Here is a 14,180-nt window from a genome sequence, read left to right on the forward strand (position 1 = left end):
AGATGAGTACATGTGATACAACCAGTGTTCATGCAGCAACAGTTCTATTTGTTTTCACAGAGACTATGTTAGAGCTCAGACTGATGGGAAACTGATAGAATTACATTCGTCAAATAACGAAGAAAAAAAAAAATGGCAAGGACCCCTTCCTAACGCTGTCAGCGCTGCCAGCTACAGCTGCTGTGAAATTCTATAAATTAACTTGGATTTGACTTAGTGAACCCCTGTAGAAATCCTGTTTTAATTTCTATCCCTGTCCTGACACCCTACTCCTTCTCAGTTGAGGAACAAGCTGAACCAGGATCAAAGTGTCAGGCTACAGCAGCATAGAGATAACCTGAACAAGAGAAACCAAGAGGTGGCTGTAATGGACCGGCGTCTGGCTGAGCTCCGACAGCGGCTCTGGAAAAAGAAGGCTGCCCTGCAGCAAAAGGAGAATCTGCCAGTGAGTTTATTTAACCAAATACATTAAGTAACAAAAACCTTTTTAACATTCTTTGATACAAACACAAAAGCTCATCTCCATTGACTTTTTTTCTCCTAAGGAATCTAACGAAAACAAGTTTCTACCTGTAGCAATTATTTGCTTACTTTCTGTATAGGTGGCTTCAGACGGCATGGCCTTTCAGCATAGTGTTAGCTCCAAAGTGGCAGCAGTGGGGCCGTACATCCTGTCATCTTCTACTGCATGCTCCCTGGGTCCTCCAGTGCCAGCCTGCAAAGAGATGCTGGTGAAGCCGGCATACCCAGACGGCACTGCCACCTTGCCCATGCCTGACTCATCCCTGAAGCAGCCACCTAGACCACCCAAACCAGCCTCAAGTATGTAATTAGTTACTTTTTCAGATAGGATAGAGAGAAAAGGGACATTTTTTGATAAGAAGTTAGTTATATAACCACAAACTACATATCTTTGACTCAGTCCAAGCATCCTGAGACTTTGTTTGGACATGTATCAGTCACATCAGAACTAGTACCCACAATGAAATATACATAAGTTTCTCTGCTCTTAACAGGTTTGAGCACCTCAAAAACTAACAAACTCTCTGACTGGAGCAATTCGTATTCTGAGTCCAGGGGAGGTAACGGGCATGCCTCCACTCTCCCTCGTATGTTCAGCCTTAGCTGCCGCAACTCAGGTCAGTTGATGTCATTTTGCTAAGAAGACTCCATCACTTTTCAGTCTTTTTGTAACAGCTAAATTCTTAGTCTACATAGTTATATATTATATAGTGGCCCCATAATTTCAGACAGTGACAGTACTAATTTGAGGGTGGTCTGCTTTCATAGATAGCCCTATTCTCATGTGTATTTAATTTGATAAAACAGAAGATAAGGAAGATCTGAAGAGATGCAATTAAGCTATTTTCGGTCTGGAAGATGGACAGGTTGTCAGCTGAGTTTAAGAAAGCTCCCAGAAGACATTGGTGAATCTCACTTTTTTGTAGGTGGTGAGACACTCAAAGACCTCAAGGGCCTCTCTGAGCCTGATGTCCCACCCCCTGTCCCCTCACGATCCAATCACACCACTGGGAACCCACTAAGGAATAATCAGGTATCAGCTGACTCACCTCATGCTCATTAATCTTCTGGATGGTGAAATCAAAATAATGAACATAGTGATAGTTCTGAAATTTGATCAGTATCTCTCTATGACAGTGGGTATTAACGATCACAATTCATTTTGAGGATGGATAATGAAGTGAATGGATACAAGGGATCTGGAAAAAAATTCATGCAGTTTTATTACAAGATATTTTGTATTTCAGTGCATCATACCATATTTGATTGACATAATCCATATCTGTTTACGATAATCCTGTGCGTTGTCATGTTTGTTCTGTGTTTCACATTCAGGCATCTGGCAAAGGTCTGTCCAAGATGTCAGCACCTCCTCTTCCCGGCAAGACTAAATCATTCACCTCATCTGGCCCACCAACCTTCTCTAAGCCCCTCTACAGCACTGGGACCTTCCCTGGTAAGGTCAAGCCAATTGGGGTTCACCTCTGGCCTCCAGAACTGCACTCCAGCCACAGCAATACCCTCCCTCTGCCCAACAAACAGGAGAGTCCTCCAGCTGCTGCTGTGCGACCCTATAGCCCTGACCTCTCAGACATTCCTCCTCCTGTGCTGCAGAAGCCTCAAACTTTAGCAGCTTCATCAATCTACTCCATGTACACACAGCGGGCTACACCCGGAAAGGGCTACCAAGTGGGTGGCCAGGGCACACTGTCGCGCAGCCAGACCCGAGGTAATGCACTGATTTAGATGCAGCTACTTTTACTGTTTTTAAAAACTTCAAGTATAGTCCAAAAGACTATTAATATTCCTGCTCATTACAAAGACACATTTTTTGACAAAATGGCAAAAATCCAATCCATCCATTTCATGTAGCTACTTTATACTGATCAGGGTAGTGGGAGTGCTGGAGCTAGTCACAGCTGAGAAGATAAGATAATATTCTCTGCATGGGCCCCCCATTCTGTACCAAAAAGAGACAGTTATGAACGCTCATGCCTGTGTCTAAGTTAGAATCACAAATACAACTAACATGCATGTTGTTCGATTGTGGGAAGAAACTGGAGCACCTGGTTATTAATAATATTATGACTGTGGCCATGCATGTCACATTATGTCCAGCGGGGAGGCTCTATTTTGTTTATTGAATGTCTAAGATCAAAGGATGTCTTACATTGAACAGATTCTAAGCTGACTTGAAGGTTATTGTTGCCACTGTAAACTTTACCTTTTTTCAGAAACTCAAATAACTCTTTCTCTACCTCCACAGTGTATGGAAAACCTGTCCTCCAAGCCAGTGGTGGGCAGCAGTCTGTTGGCTCAGACAACATTGTCTTGAACTCTGGATTTTGTGGCTCCGATGAGAGTGAAGGTGACAACAATTTCCCTAGTACAGGTGATGGACTTGGAGGAGACACAACAGAACGTCTAACCCCTCGACCACTAAGCCCCACCAAGCTCCTCCCCTTCCTGTCCAACCCTCACAGGAACCCCAGCGATGTTGATTTGGAAGCTCTCCGCCGCCGACTGCATCACGCTCCCCGGCCCCTGAAGAAACGTAGCTCTATCACAGAGCCTGAAGGCCCAGCTGGACCCAACATCCAGAAGCTCCTGTACCAAAAGACCACTCTGGCTGCCATGGAAACAATCCCCATGGAGACAGTTGGTCCAGCAGGGACATACATCCACCCCACAGTTCCTGATGATAGGAATAGGAATGGCAATAGGAATGGCAATGTAGATGCAACTTCCAGGACTGAGGACAACAATCAACAACTAGCTGAAAGCCCAGAGGGCAGCGTGACTCCACCCCCACTGCCCCCACGCTCACCGATCTCTGATACCAGCAGCTGCTGTTCCTTACCCCCTCCACAGGAGGACAAGAAAGAGGAAGAGAAATGTTCATCTATCTTAACTCACCAGGACAAGTTCCCAGAGGAGTTCCCTCCATACCCGCCCCCACCTTATCCCAGCTGTAGGAAGGTGGAGCAGGGGGATGAAAGCCTCAATCTGCGGCCACCAGAGATCACAGGACAGGTCACAGTGTGTAGATTTTAATTTAAACCTAACTTTTTACTTCATCTAAATTACAACAATCAAAAAGAATTAAAGTTGTTTTTTAATTGCTGTTCCTTTGCTCTATGTCTTAGGGAAAGAGGTCGATCCTCCGTAAAGCAGGCTTAGAGCGGATTGACCACGGTATGCGGGTAAAGTTCAACCCTCTGGCCCTTCTGCTGGATTCGTCCCTGGAGGGCGAGTACGACCTCGTACAGAGAGTCATCTATGATGTGAGTCTCACTGCTGTTTGGTCCTACTCTGTAGACCCACCAGGCTTAGAGACACTTTTAAAACTACTAAGATTTTCATTAACACAGAAACTGTGAAGAACTTCTGATATTTCTGTGAAATATCACTGAAATCTGATCATTTATACCATGGAGGCTGGGTACTGTGTGAGTGGGGGTATTTGGTTGGTTTACTTATCGCCTTTAAATGCTTTTGACTTTGTCAAAGATTGTATTTATGTTTTTGTGGATGTCGAAAAGTTGTAATTGCGATTTACATGACATCAGGGAATTAATAGAACATTTTAGCCTGAAATTTTCCGTCATAAAAGGTAATGTATATCAGTGTCAAATTCTTGATTTCAGATAGATATAGTAGTTGTGACAAATCCCATGTATGTCATGCAGGTAGAGGACCCCAGTTTGCCAAATGACGAGGGTATCACAGCACTGCACAATGCTGTCTGTGCTGGCCACACTGAGATTGTAAAGTTTTTGGTTCAGTTTGGTGTCAATGTTAACGCTGCCGACAGCGACGGCTGGTGAGTCTGAACCAGAGCAGTCCAGTTCATTAACAATCACCTGCAGTTAACAGACCAGTTAACATATGCCATCATGTCCATGTGTAAAATTACCTTTATCCATCTCCAGGACCCCCCTTCATTGTGCTGCTTCCTGCAACAACGTTCAGGTCTGTAAGTTCCTGGTGGAGTCGGGGGCAGCTGTTTTTGCCACTACATATAGTGACATGCAGACAGCTGCTGACAAGTGTGAAGAGATGGAGGATGGCTATGCCCAGTGCTCTCAATTCCTCTATGGTGAGACCTAAATCATAATGCTTTGCATTTTGTATATACAGGATATGTAACATTATGAATGAAAACTTAATTCAAATGAGTACTGTACTGGTCCTTAATGCAGTATAGCTGAAGAAGCCTCAGACTAAGACATGCTGTTGATTTATAGGTAAATTGTGTAGAGGATGTGTAGTGTTGTTCATCTTTTTTTTTTTCAAAAACAACTCTTGAGAATGCCATAGCAGTTCCTAGCACAGGACAATTTCCTTTGTCAGCTCATGAGATAAGTTTGTTGATTAGAAGAGAAGAGATAGAAAATAGGGTTTACCTATAATTGCCTATGCAGCCCTTGACTTGATTCAGTGCCTTATGAGAAATTTGATGTTTTTTGGGGAGTCCATTCTTTAAAGAAATTTCTGATAACCTTTCATGGAGTTTATGCCACTGAGAGAGATTTGTGGGTGGATAGGTTCAAGCAGTTTTAGGAAGTTCAAAAAAGTAATTTCAAGGAAAATAACTACATACCATTTTTTTTCATAAGTTGAGAAGTTGATAAGAAGATTTGAGCGGTTTTCATAGGCGCATTGATTCCATTGATTCATCCCTTTGTATGACTTAAAAAACATTAGAAGAGCACTGCTTGCTGGCCAATTGCTGGTCATTTTATACCTTCACGGAGGTATCCATTTTTTTAAACGTAGATGGACATGCAGTCCTCTAAAAAGTTAACAATGCACAGACTCCTGTGATGAAGCCTTAATCAAATACCGATGGTTGAAAGTTAGTTTGAGTCAGCTTGTGTTAAGACTAGTGCTGTAAAAAAGCATGATTGTGACAGCTAGTGCCAGGAGGGGCTGACAAAAACTTACAACGAAGAGGATAAAATGCAAAAAACCTAAGCAAAGAAGCACAGCAGTAGAAAATGACCACAGTTTTACTCCATCATAAAGTAGATCTTTGTCCAATTTGAATTCTGTCTTTTCGATAGCAGAGCAAAGCTAAAGGAACAACAACAATGCTAACACAGCCAAAAGCAGCTCACAACTCAATGACTGCACCCAAGTAACAGCAAAACTCCATAACATGGAGGCACCAATGATGAGTGTAAAAAGTTCAAGTACAACAGGCAACAAGCAGATCTAGATCCATTTGGGCTTCTGTAGCTCCTTAGATCTGGATTGTCATGGTAGAAAGCTAACTGGGAATCCAGAGAATTGATTCTTGATCTCTAGAGCCATGGGGCTCTCTCAGCTTTGTTTGACTGAGAGCTGGCTTAGCTAGCTTGGCCAGCTCAAAGCTCTGGAGGTTCCCCTCATTCACCGGAGTTCCCCGTTGAGCCCTCAAGAGTGCTTGCTTGGCTCTTCAACAAAATGGTAGTATATATTCAAGAAGTCAAAGGAAATACTTGTGAGGAGGGTTTAATGTCAATTCATTCAGCTAATTCTAAAAGAAATATGGATGCTCATTTTCATCACAGATTGTTTCCTCACCAACCAGGAGTTATAGATCAGTGGCCATATTCAAAGGATCTTAGGGCTAAAAGTAGCTCCTCACTGGCGAATTTAGGAGAAACTCCTAAAAATAATGGACATGTCATTCTCAAATCTAGGACTCCTATTTTTTTCACTAAGAGCAATTCACAAAGGATTTTAGGCCTAAAAGTAGCACCTAACCTAAGGGGAGCTTAAAAGTCCTCGAGAGGACTCCTAACGCAGTAAGACCTATTCACAAAGAATCAGAAAATGACTGCAGCGAGACAAAATAACATCCCCCACTAACAGAAATAACCCGATCAGTCCGAAGACAAAATGTTTGGCAACGCTACGATATTTAGCAACAGGAAAAATGCAACTTTGCAATGCCGATGATTTAGGAATATCGCAACCATCAGTCAGCCGTGCCATAAACCAAACCATCACCGCGCTCTCGACCACATATCATACAACAGTTTATCCGGTTTCCTTTGGACAATCAGCAACTACACAGGATCAAAACCAACTTTATGGCAGTTGCAGGCATGCCCGGTGTGGTCGGTGTTGTTGACGAGACGCTTATCAAAATAATTGCGCCATCAATAGACAAGGACGTATTTGTTATTCGAAAGAAAGTCCACTCTATCAACACGCAGGTTGTTTTTTATACAAATTTTAACATTCTTGATGTTGTTGCAAACTGGCCTGGATCTACACATGATTCGCGTATTTTAATGGAGAACGGTCTGAGGCAGCTTTTTGAGAGGCGCCGTGTACCAGTTGAATATCACTTGCTGGGTGACAGTGGCTATCCCTGCAAGACGTGGCTCTTGACACCCTATCTGAATCCATAACGCAGTTAAGTGTAACATAAGTTATACGCTTAGCCTTATGTGTAAAAACATTGTGTTGGCTCGTTGTTGCCTTTTATTTTATTTGAATCCATATTTATTATTGTTTACTGTTTACCCAGAGCCAAATGCATGTATTCTTCTGACAGCACTGTCCATAACTATTTGATAGGAGTTAATTTGTAGCCAAAGCTATTTTCCTGTTTTTTGTTGATTTAGTGGGCTTGTTTGTGGGATGTTGCGGAAGAGTTTTGCCGAGACCGCCTGCACTCAAACAACCAATCATCGTACTGAGCGCTTCTAAAGTCATGCACGAGAATCAACGTAATCCATAGCAACGGTTCGTCACTCTTAGTTAACTGTTAGTGATTTAGCCTAAGTATGAGTAGGTCTCAGTGGCTTTGTGAATTACTTTTAAGGAAAAAGAATTAGGAGCACTCCTAGCGGTAAGATAAGAAGCTTTGTGAATATGGCCACAGATTTAAGGTTTTCTTAGGATGCCACTCAAACAGATTTTTTTCTTACACACATCAAGAATATCGACATTTAAAGTTGGACTCTGACTTTTTGATTTTGAAATGCTGGTTTAAGTATTTTTTTTACCTCTCTTTGTGTCACCATAGGTGTTCAGGAGAAGATGGGTGTGATGAACCGCGGAGTGGTTTATGCCCTGTGGGACTACAAACCTCAGAATGACGATGAGCTTGGCTTCAGTGAGGGTGATTGCATGACTGTGCTGAGAAGGCAGGACGAGGTTGAGACGGAATGGTGGTGGGCCCGATGTGGTGATCATGAAGGATACATCCCCCGCAACCTGCTGGGGGTGAGCTGACCAAGTCAAGTTTCCTTCCAGTAGCTGTTAGATCTCAAAGTAACACTGTAAACTGAAAATGTTCAAGGCCTGAAAGCACGAGAAGCATTACAAATTCCAAAATGTTGAGGCAGAAACATTTTTATGAAATGATTAGGTTTTTTCACTATGTTGTCATGCCAATAGTTTCTACACCAGCAAGCTTCCTGATCTTAAAAAAAAAACAATCAGCTAGTAGATTAATTTCACATCAATACAAGCCTTATTGCAGCAAATGTAATGCGTGATTTACAAATAACTGAAAAAGTATGTTTCACTGAAAATAATGCTGGGGCTTTTTTTAACTGACTTTTTTTTTTTAACATACTCTCGTGTCTACTTACCATTACACCATGTGCTGTGGTTGGAAAGTAAGATTTTTTTCAAAATATTGCTTGATATAGACCTCAACTGCTTGACGGTTAAGGGGTTATTTTGTGATATTTTTCATTCTATAAATGTCAAGTATATTAAAAGAAAACCTTTTCCAGTTTCAGATTTGTTATCTTAGGAGTAACCACAAGCTTTAATTGATTCACAGATAATTGCATTTGTATTTACATTGTACACAGCTGCCCAGCTTTTTGGGGCATATGTTGAAAGATGAATTTCACTGGGTTTCCTTGGAGGTTTCTGGTTCTTGTGCAGTGCTACTCAGTTTCTGAAGGCGTGTCTAAAATGACCACCTTTTTCAAAGATTTTAGTCTGAAACTGTTTAACTGTTGAAAGAAGCATTGGCGTAGCACCGTTGCCTCACAGCTAGAGGGTTCCAGGTTCAACTCCTGGCTGGGGCCTTTCTGTGTGGAGTTTGCATGTTCTCCCCGTGTATGCGTGGGTTCTCTCCGGCTTCCTTTCAACGTCCAAAAACATGCATGTTAGGTTAATTGGTGACTCTAAATTGTCCTTAGGAGTGAGTGTGAGCGTGTCCCAGGTGTTTCCCGCCTCTTGCACGATGCCCGCTGGGATAGGCTCCAGCCCCCCCGGGACCTGACCAACAGATTAAGCGGGTATAGAAAATGGATGGATGGATGAAGAAGCATTGGCAGTGCTGCTTTGTCCATTTGTCTCCAAACAACATTTTGTTTTCATTAAGTATAAAAAGCAGCTCTGAGAATTCTGTCACACAGCAGTCTTATGCAAGACATTTATCTTAATGATGTGTTAATGAGAAACTTTTTCCCTTTTTCTTCCAGCTGTATCTGAGGATCAAGCCCCGGCAGAGGAGCCTGGCTTAACTGGCAGCTGATGTCTCCTTCAAAGAGCCAAATTGTTTTCTGAAAAGGAGGAGTAGCAGCAGAATAAACCCTTAGAATGTGAGACTGCTGATGAGGAGGGAATTGTTTTCTGAACTGCCACTGGAAATCTATTGACTATTCAACCTCAGCACAAAGAATGTATCACAGGAGAACTGCAGGAGAGCCAGAAGACAGAAAAATAGGGAGTTTACCTGTTTCCTTTGTTAAATGAAAAGATTTCAGTTTACCAAACTGTACAGTATCAGCCGATGATCAGCTTTTGCTGATGAGTTATACTGGTGATTTCTACTTTAATATTCTCAAACAGAGCCATTCTCTGGAGCTAAAAATCTGACAAAAAAATGGAATTATGCCTTGGTTTCTTCTATGCTTCTTTTTTACTTTCCATTTTAGTTCATAAAGTCACAGATGACTGATAAAGGCGCAAACTATTGGGGGTGATACATACTGCACGTCACCCAGCCCCAGGCTGGAATTTTTACAACTGTACCAACTGGCCACTGCAATTCCTCAACCGAGTTATTTTCAGCAAACGTATCATTGAGACTGGCAGATACTGGAAATATAGCAAAATGTCAAACAGCTGGCAGTTTTGTTCATGATTATATCTTGCTGTCGCTCAGCTTTAGAATCCTCAAAAGTCTACAAGCACAATGCTGTGAGTCAACCAGACAGCAACAATAATGGCAAAAATAATATTTTGTTGAAATTGGTTTCAAATACATATTTTTGTCTTCAGGGGCATTGCACTCATTTCACTCTGTAATTGTTTAATCTTATTTATGTTAATAAGTTCCCAGTTATTGTTGTACATGATTTTGTTTTGAAGCTTTAACCAAATCCAGCTCAGGAAATGCAAGTTCAGCTCAGCTCAATGAACAGGCTTACATTAAAGTTGCTTGAAAGGATGTGCTGTTTGTGTTCAGGAAAGCATTCGTTCTGAAATAAGATGGAAGTTTTTTTTTTTTTCTTACTAGAAGTACTTGAATTCATCTTTAGGTTTAGGTTGTTTTGCTTGAGCTCTGTTTGTGCCAGAAACTGCTTTAGATTCCCTTCAAAATTTGTCTACACCAGCATATATATAATTTGAGAAAAGGTACATTTTTAATCACATGCGGATATGTGCTGTGTTGAAACTGATCATTACAGAACCCTTGAATGAAAATGGATTTTCCTAATTTCCATCCATCCATCCATCATCTGCCGCTTATCCGGGGGTCGGGTCGCGGGGGCAGCAGCTTGAGTAGAGAAACCCAGACGTCTCTGTCCCCGGCCACTTCCTCCAGCTCTTCCGGGGGGACCCCGAGGCGTTCCCAGGCCAGCCGAGAGACATAGTCTCTCCAGCGTGTCCTGGGTCTTCCCCGGGGTCTCCTCCCAGTGGGACGTGCCCGGAACACCTCCCCAGGGAGGCGCCCAGGGGGCATCCTAACCAGATGCCCGAGCCACCTCATCTGACTCCTCTCAATGCGGAGGAGCAGCGGTTCTACTCCGAGCCCCTCCCGGATGACTGAGCTTCTCACCCTATCTCTAAGGGAGAGCCCAGACACCCTGCGGAGGAAACCCATTTCGGCCGCTTGTATTCGCGATCTTGTTCTTTCGGTCACTACCCACAACTCGTGACCATAGGTGAGGATGGGAACATAGATTGACCAGTAAGTAGAGAGCTTCGCCTTCTGGCTCAGCTCCCTCTTCACAACGACGGGTCGGTGCAGAGCCCGCAACACTGCAGACGCCGCACCGATCCGCCCGTCAATCTCCCGCTCCATTCGTCCCTCACTCGTGAACAAGACCCCGAGATACTTGAACTCCTCCACTTGGGGAAGGATCTCATTCCCGACCCGGAGAGAGCATTCCACCCTTTTCTGGCTGAGAACCATAGTCTCGGATTTGGAGGTGTTGATTCTCATCCCAGCCGCTTCACACTCGGCTGCGAATCGCTCCAGTGAGAGCTGAAGGTCACGGCCTGACGACGCTAACAGAACCACATCATCTGCAAAAAGCAGAGACCCGATTCTGAGGTCGCCAAATCGGACACCCTCAATGCCCTGGCTGCGCCTAGAAATTGTGTCCATAAAAGTTAGGAACAGAATCGGTGACAAAGGGCAGCCCTGACGGAGTCCAACTCTCACCGGAAACGTATCCGAGTTACTGCCGGCAATGCGGACCAAACTCTGGCACTGGTCATACAGAGACCGAAGGGCCCCTATCAAGGGGTCCGGCACTCCATATTCCCGGAGCACCCCCCACAGGACTCCACGAGGGACACGGTTGAACGCTTTCTCCAAGTCCACAAAACACATGTAGACTGGTTGGGCGAACTCCCTTGCACCCTCCAGGATCCTGCCGAGGGTATAGAGCTGGTCCACTGTTCCACGGCCAGGATGAAAGCCACACTGCATCTCCTGAATCCGAGGCTCGATTATCCGACGGATCCTCCTCTCCAATACCCCCGAATAGACCTTACCAGGGAGGCTGAGGAGTGTGATACCCCTATAGTTGGAACACACCCTCCAGTCCCCCTTTTTAAAGAGGGGGACCACCACCCCAATCTGCCAGTCCAGAGGCACTGTCCCCGATGTCCACGCGATGCTGCAGGCGTGTCAGCCAAGACAGCCCTACAACATCCAGAGCCTTGAGAAACTCAGGACGGACCTCATCCACCCCCGGGGCCTTGCCACCGAGGAGCTTTTTGACCACCTCGGCAACCTCAGCCCCAGAAATGGGAGGCCCCGTCTCCGAGCTCTCCGACTCTGCCTCTTCCGAGCACGTGTTGGTAGGATTGAGGAGTTCCTCGAAGTACTCCCCCCACCGACTCACAACATCCCTAGTTGAGGTCAGCAAAGCCCCGTCCCCACTGTAAACAGTGTTGACTGTGAGCCGCTTCCCCCCCCTGAGACGCCGAATGGTGGACCAGAATCTCTTCGAGGCTGTCCGGAAATCGTTCTCCATGGTCTCACCGAACTCCTCCCAGGCCCGAGTTTTTGCCTCAGCAACCGCCGAAGCCGCGGCCCGTCTGGCCTGTCGGTACCTATCAGCTGCTTCCAGGGTCCCACTGGCCAAAAAGGCCCGATAGGACTCCTTCTTCAGCTTGACGGCTTCCCTCACCACTGGTGTCCACCAGCAGGTTCGAGGGTTGCCGCCACGACAGGCACCGACCGCCTTACGGCCACAACTCCGATCAGCTGCCTCGGCAATGGAGTCACGGAACATGGCCTATTCGGACTCAATGTCCCCCACCTCCCCCGGGATATGGTTGAAGCTCTGCCGGAGGTGGGAGTTAAAGCTCCTTCTGACGGGGGATTCTGACAAACGCTCCCAGCAGACCCTCACAATACGTTTGGGCCTGCCAGGTCTGATCGGCATCCTCCCCCACCAGCGGAGCCAACTCACCACCAGGTGGTGATCAGTTGACAGCTCCGCCCCTCTCTTCACCCGAGTGTCCAGGACATACGGCCGCAAGTCCGATGATACAACCACAAAGTCGATCATCGAACTGCGGCCAAGGGTGTCCTGGTGCCAAGTGCACATATGGACACCCTTATGTCTGTACATGGTGTTCGTTATGGACAGTCCATGACCAGCACAGAAGTCCAACAACATAACACCACTCTGGTTCAGATCAGGGGGGCCGTTCCTCCCAATCACACCCCTCCAGGTCTCACTGTCATTGCCAACGTGAGCATTGAAGTCCCCCAGCAGAACGAGGGAGTCTCCGGTAGGAGCATTCTCCAGTGCCTCCCCCAGAGACTCCAAAAAGGGTGGGTACTCTGAACTGCTGTTTGGCGCATAGGCACAAACAACAGTCAGGACTCGTCCCCCCACCCGAAGGCGGAGGGAGGCTACCCTCTCGTTCACTGGGGTAAACCCCAATGTACTGGCACACAGCCGGGGGGCAATAAGTATGCCCACAACTGCTCTGCGCCTCTCACCACGGGCAACTCCAGAGTGGAAGAGAGTCCAACCCCTCTCAAGAGGACTGGTTCCAGAGCCCAAGCCGTGCGTCGAGGTGAGTCCGACTATATCTAGCCGGAACCGCTCAGCCTCGCGCACCAGCTCCGGCTCCTTCCCCAACAGAGAGGTGACATTCCACGTCCCAAGAGCTAGCTTCAGTAGCCGAGGATCAGACCGCCAAGGCCTCTGCCTTCGGCTGCTACCCAGCTCACATCGCACCCGACCCCCTTGGCCCCTCCCACGGGTGGTGAGCCCGTCGGAAGGGGGACCCACGTCATCATTTCGGGCTATGCCCGACCGAGCCCCATGGGCACAGGCCCGGCCACCAGGCGCCCGCTGCCGGGCCCCACCCCCGGGCCTGGCTCCGGGGGGAGGCCCCGGTGTCCCATATCCGGGCAAGGGATCACGAGGTCCAAATTTTTTGTTCATCATAAGGAGTCTTTTGAGCTGTTCTTTGTCTGGTCCCTCATCTAGGATCTGTTTGCCTTGGGTGACCCTACCAGGGGCTTAAAGCCCCGGGCAACATAGCTCCCAGACTCATTGGGGCACGCAAACTCCCCCACCACGATAAGTTGACAGCTCAGGGGGGAGCGATTTATTTTATTTTATTTATTTTTTTCCTAATTTGGCAGTGGTAATTCTCATATTTCTCCTGCCTCCTATCTTGGTGCTAAGATAAACTGTCCCTGTACAGAACATGAAGAAGGTGGAAAAAAAGTAAATTTTTCGTTTTTAACAATTAAAAAACAAATCAATTCAGACATGTTCATTTTTTCCACTTTAACTGTTTATTTAAGAGCAACATGGATGGTCAGGAAAAGCAAACCGTTAAATCCATTGTACTATTTCAGTATTCTGCTGTAATATCTGTGTGTGAGGTTGTCTCACACTGACCTGTGATCTTTGTACTGCAAAATCAGCAATCCCGGCTGTCCAACACACATGCTGTCAATACAAAGTGCAACGTTAACAGTAAGTCCGTTTGAACAGTAATCTACACAAGATCACAGAGATTACATTCAATATTTAATTGCACAGAACCTCAAAAAAATGTTTGAACAGCATCAACACTTAAGAATTTACATTTGTTATATTTCAAATGGGAGATAAGAGTCTTTGTCAGTCAAAGAGCATGCAGGTTATGTTTAGCTGCACAAAGCTGTCTGATGCATCAAACCTACAAACCTCACAAATCAATAA

At 45.6% G+C, this 14,180-nt stretch overlaps 1 protein-coding gene across 1 annotated transcript in view; it reads left to right on the forward strand.

Moving 5' to 3' along the window:
• The window catches only part of LOC140304797 (apoptosis-stimulating of p53 protein 2-like), a 36,724-nt gene extending 26,061 nt beyond the window's left edge, over positions 1–10,663 (forward strand). Inside the window, exons 8-18 of the mRNA XM_072383570.1 lie at positions 281–445; positions 603–822; positions 1,017–1,139; positions 1,449–1,555; positions 1,858–2,251; positions 2,789–3,561; positions 3,669–3,806; positions 4,212–4,345; positions 4,455–4,621; positions 7,547–7,746; positions 8,967–10,663. Of these exons, the coding sequence (XP_072239671.1) occupies positions 281–445; positions 603–822; positions 1,017–1,139; positions 1,449–1,555; positions 1,858–2,251; positions 2,789–3,561; positions 3,669–3,806; positions 4,212–4,345; positions 4,455–4,621; positions 7,547–7,746; positions 8,967–9,008 (2,463 nt within the window). The 3' untranslated portion in view covers positions 9,009–10,663. The remainder of the gene's footprint in view (positions 1–280; positions 446–602; positions 823–1,016; positions 1,140–1,448; positions 1,556–1,857; positions 2,252–2,788; positions 3,562–3,668; positions 3,807–4,211; positions 4,346–4,454; positions 4,622–7,546; positions 7,747–8,966) is intronic.
• The last annotated feature ends 3,517 nt before the right edge of the window (positions 10,664–14,180 follow it).

This window comes from Leuresthes tenuis, unplaced genomic scaffold (assembly GCF_036924035.1).
Source record: "Leuresthes tenuis unplaced genomic scaffold, fLeuTen1.0.hap1 SCAF_4, whole genome shotgun sequence".
NCBI classification, from domain to species: domain Eukaryota; kingdom Metazoa; phylum Chordata; class Actinopteri; order Atheriniformes; family Atherinopsidae; genus Leuresthes; species Leuresthes tenuis.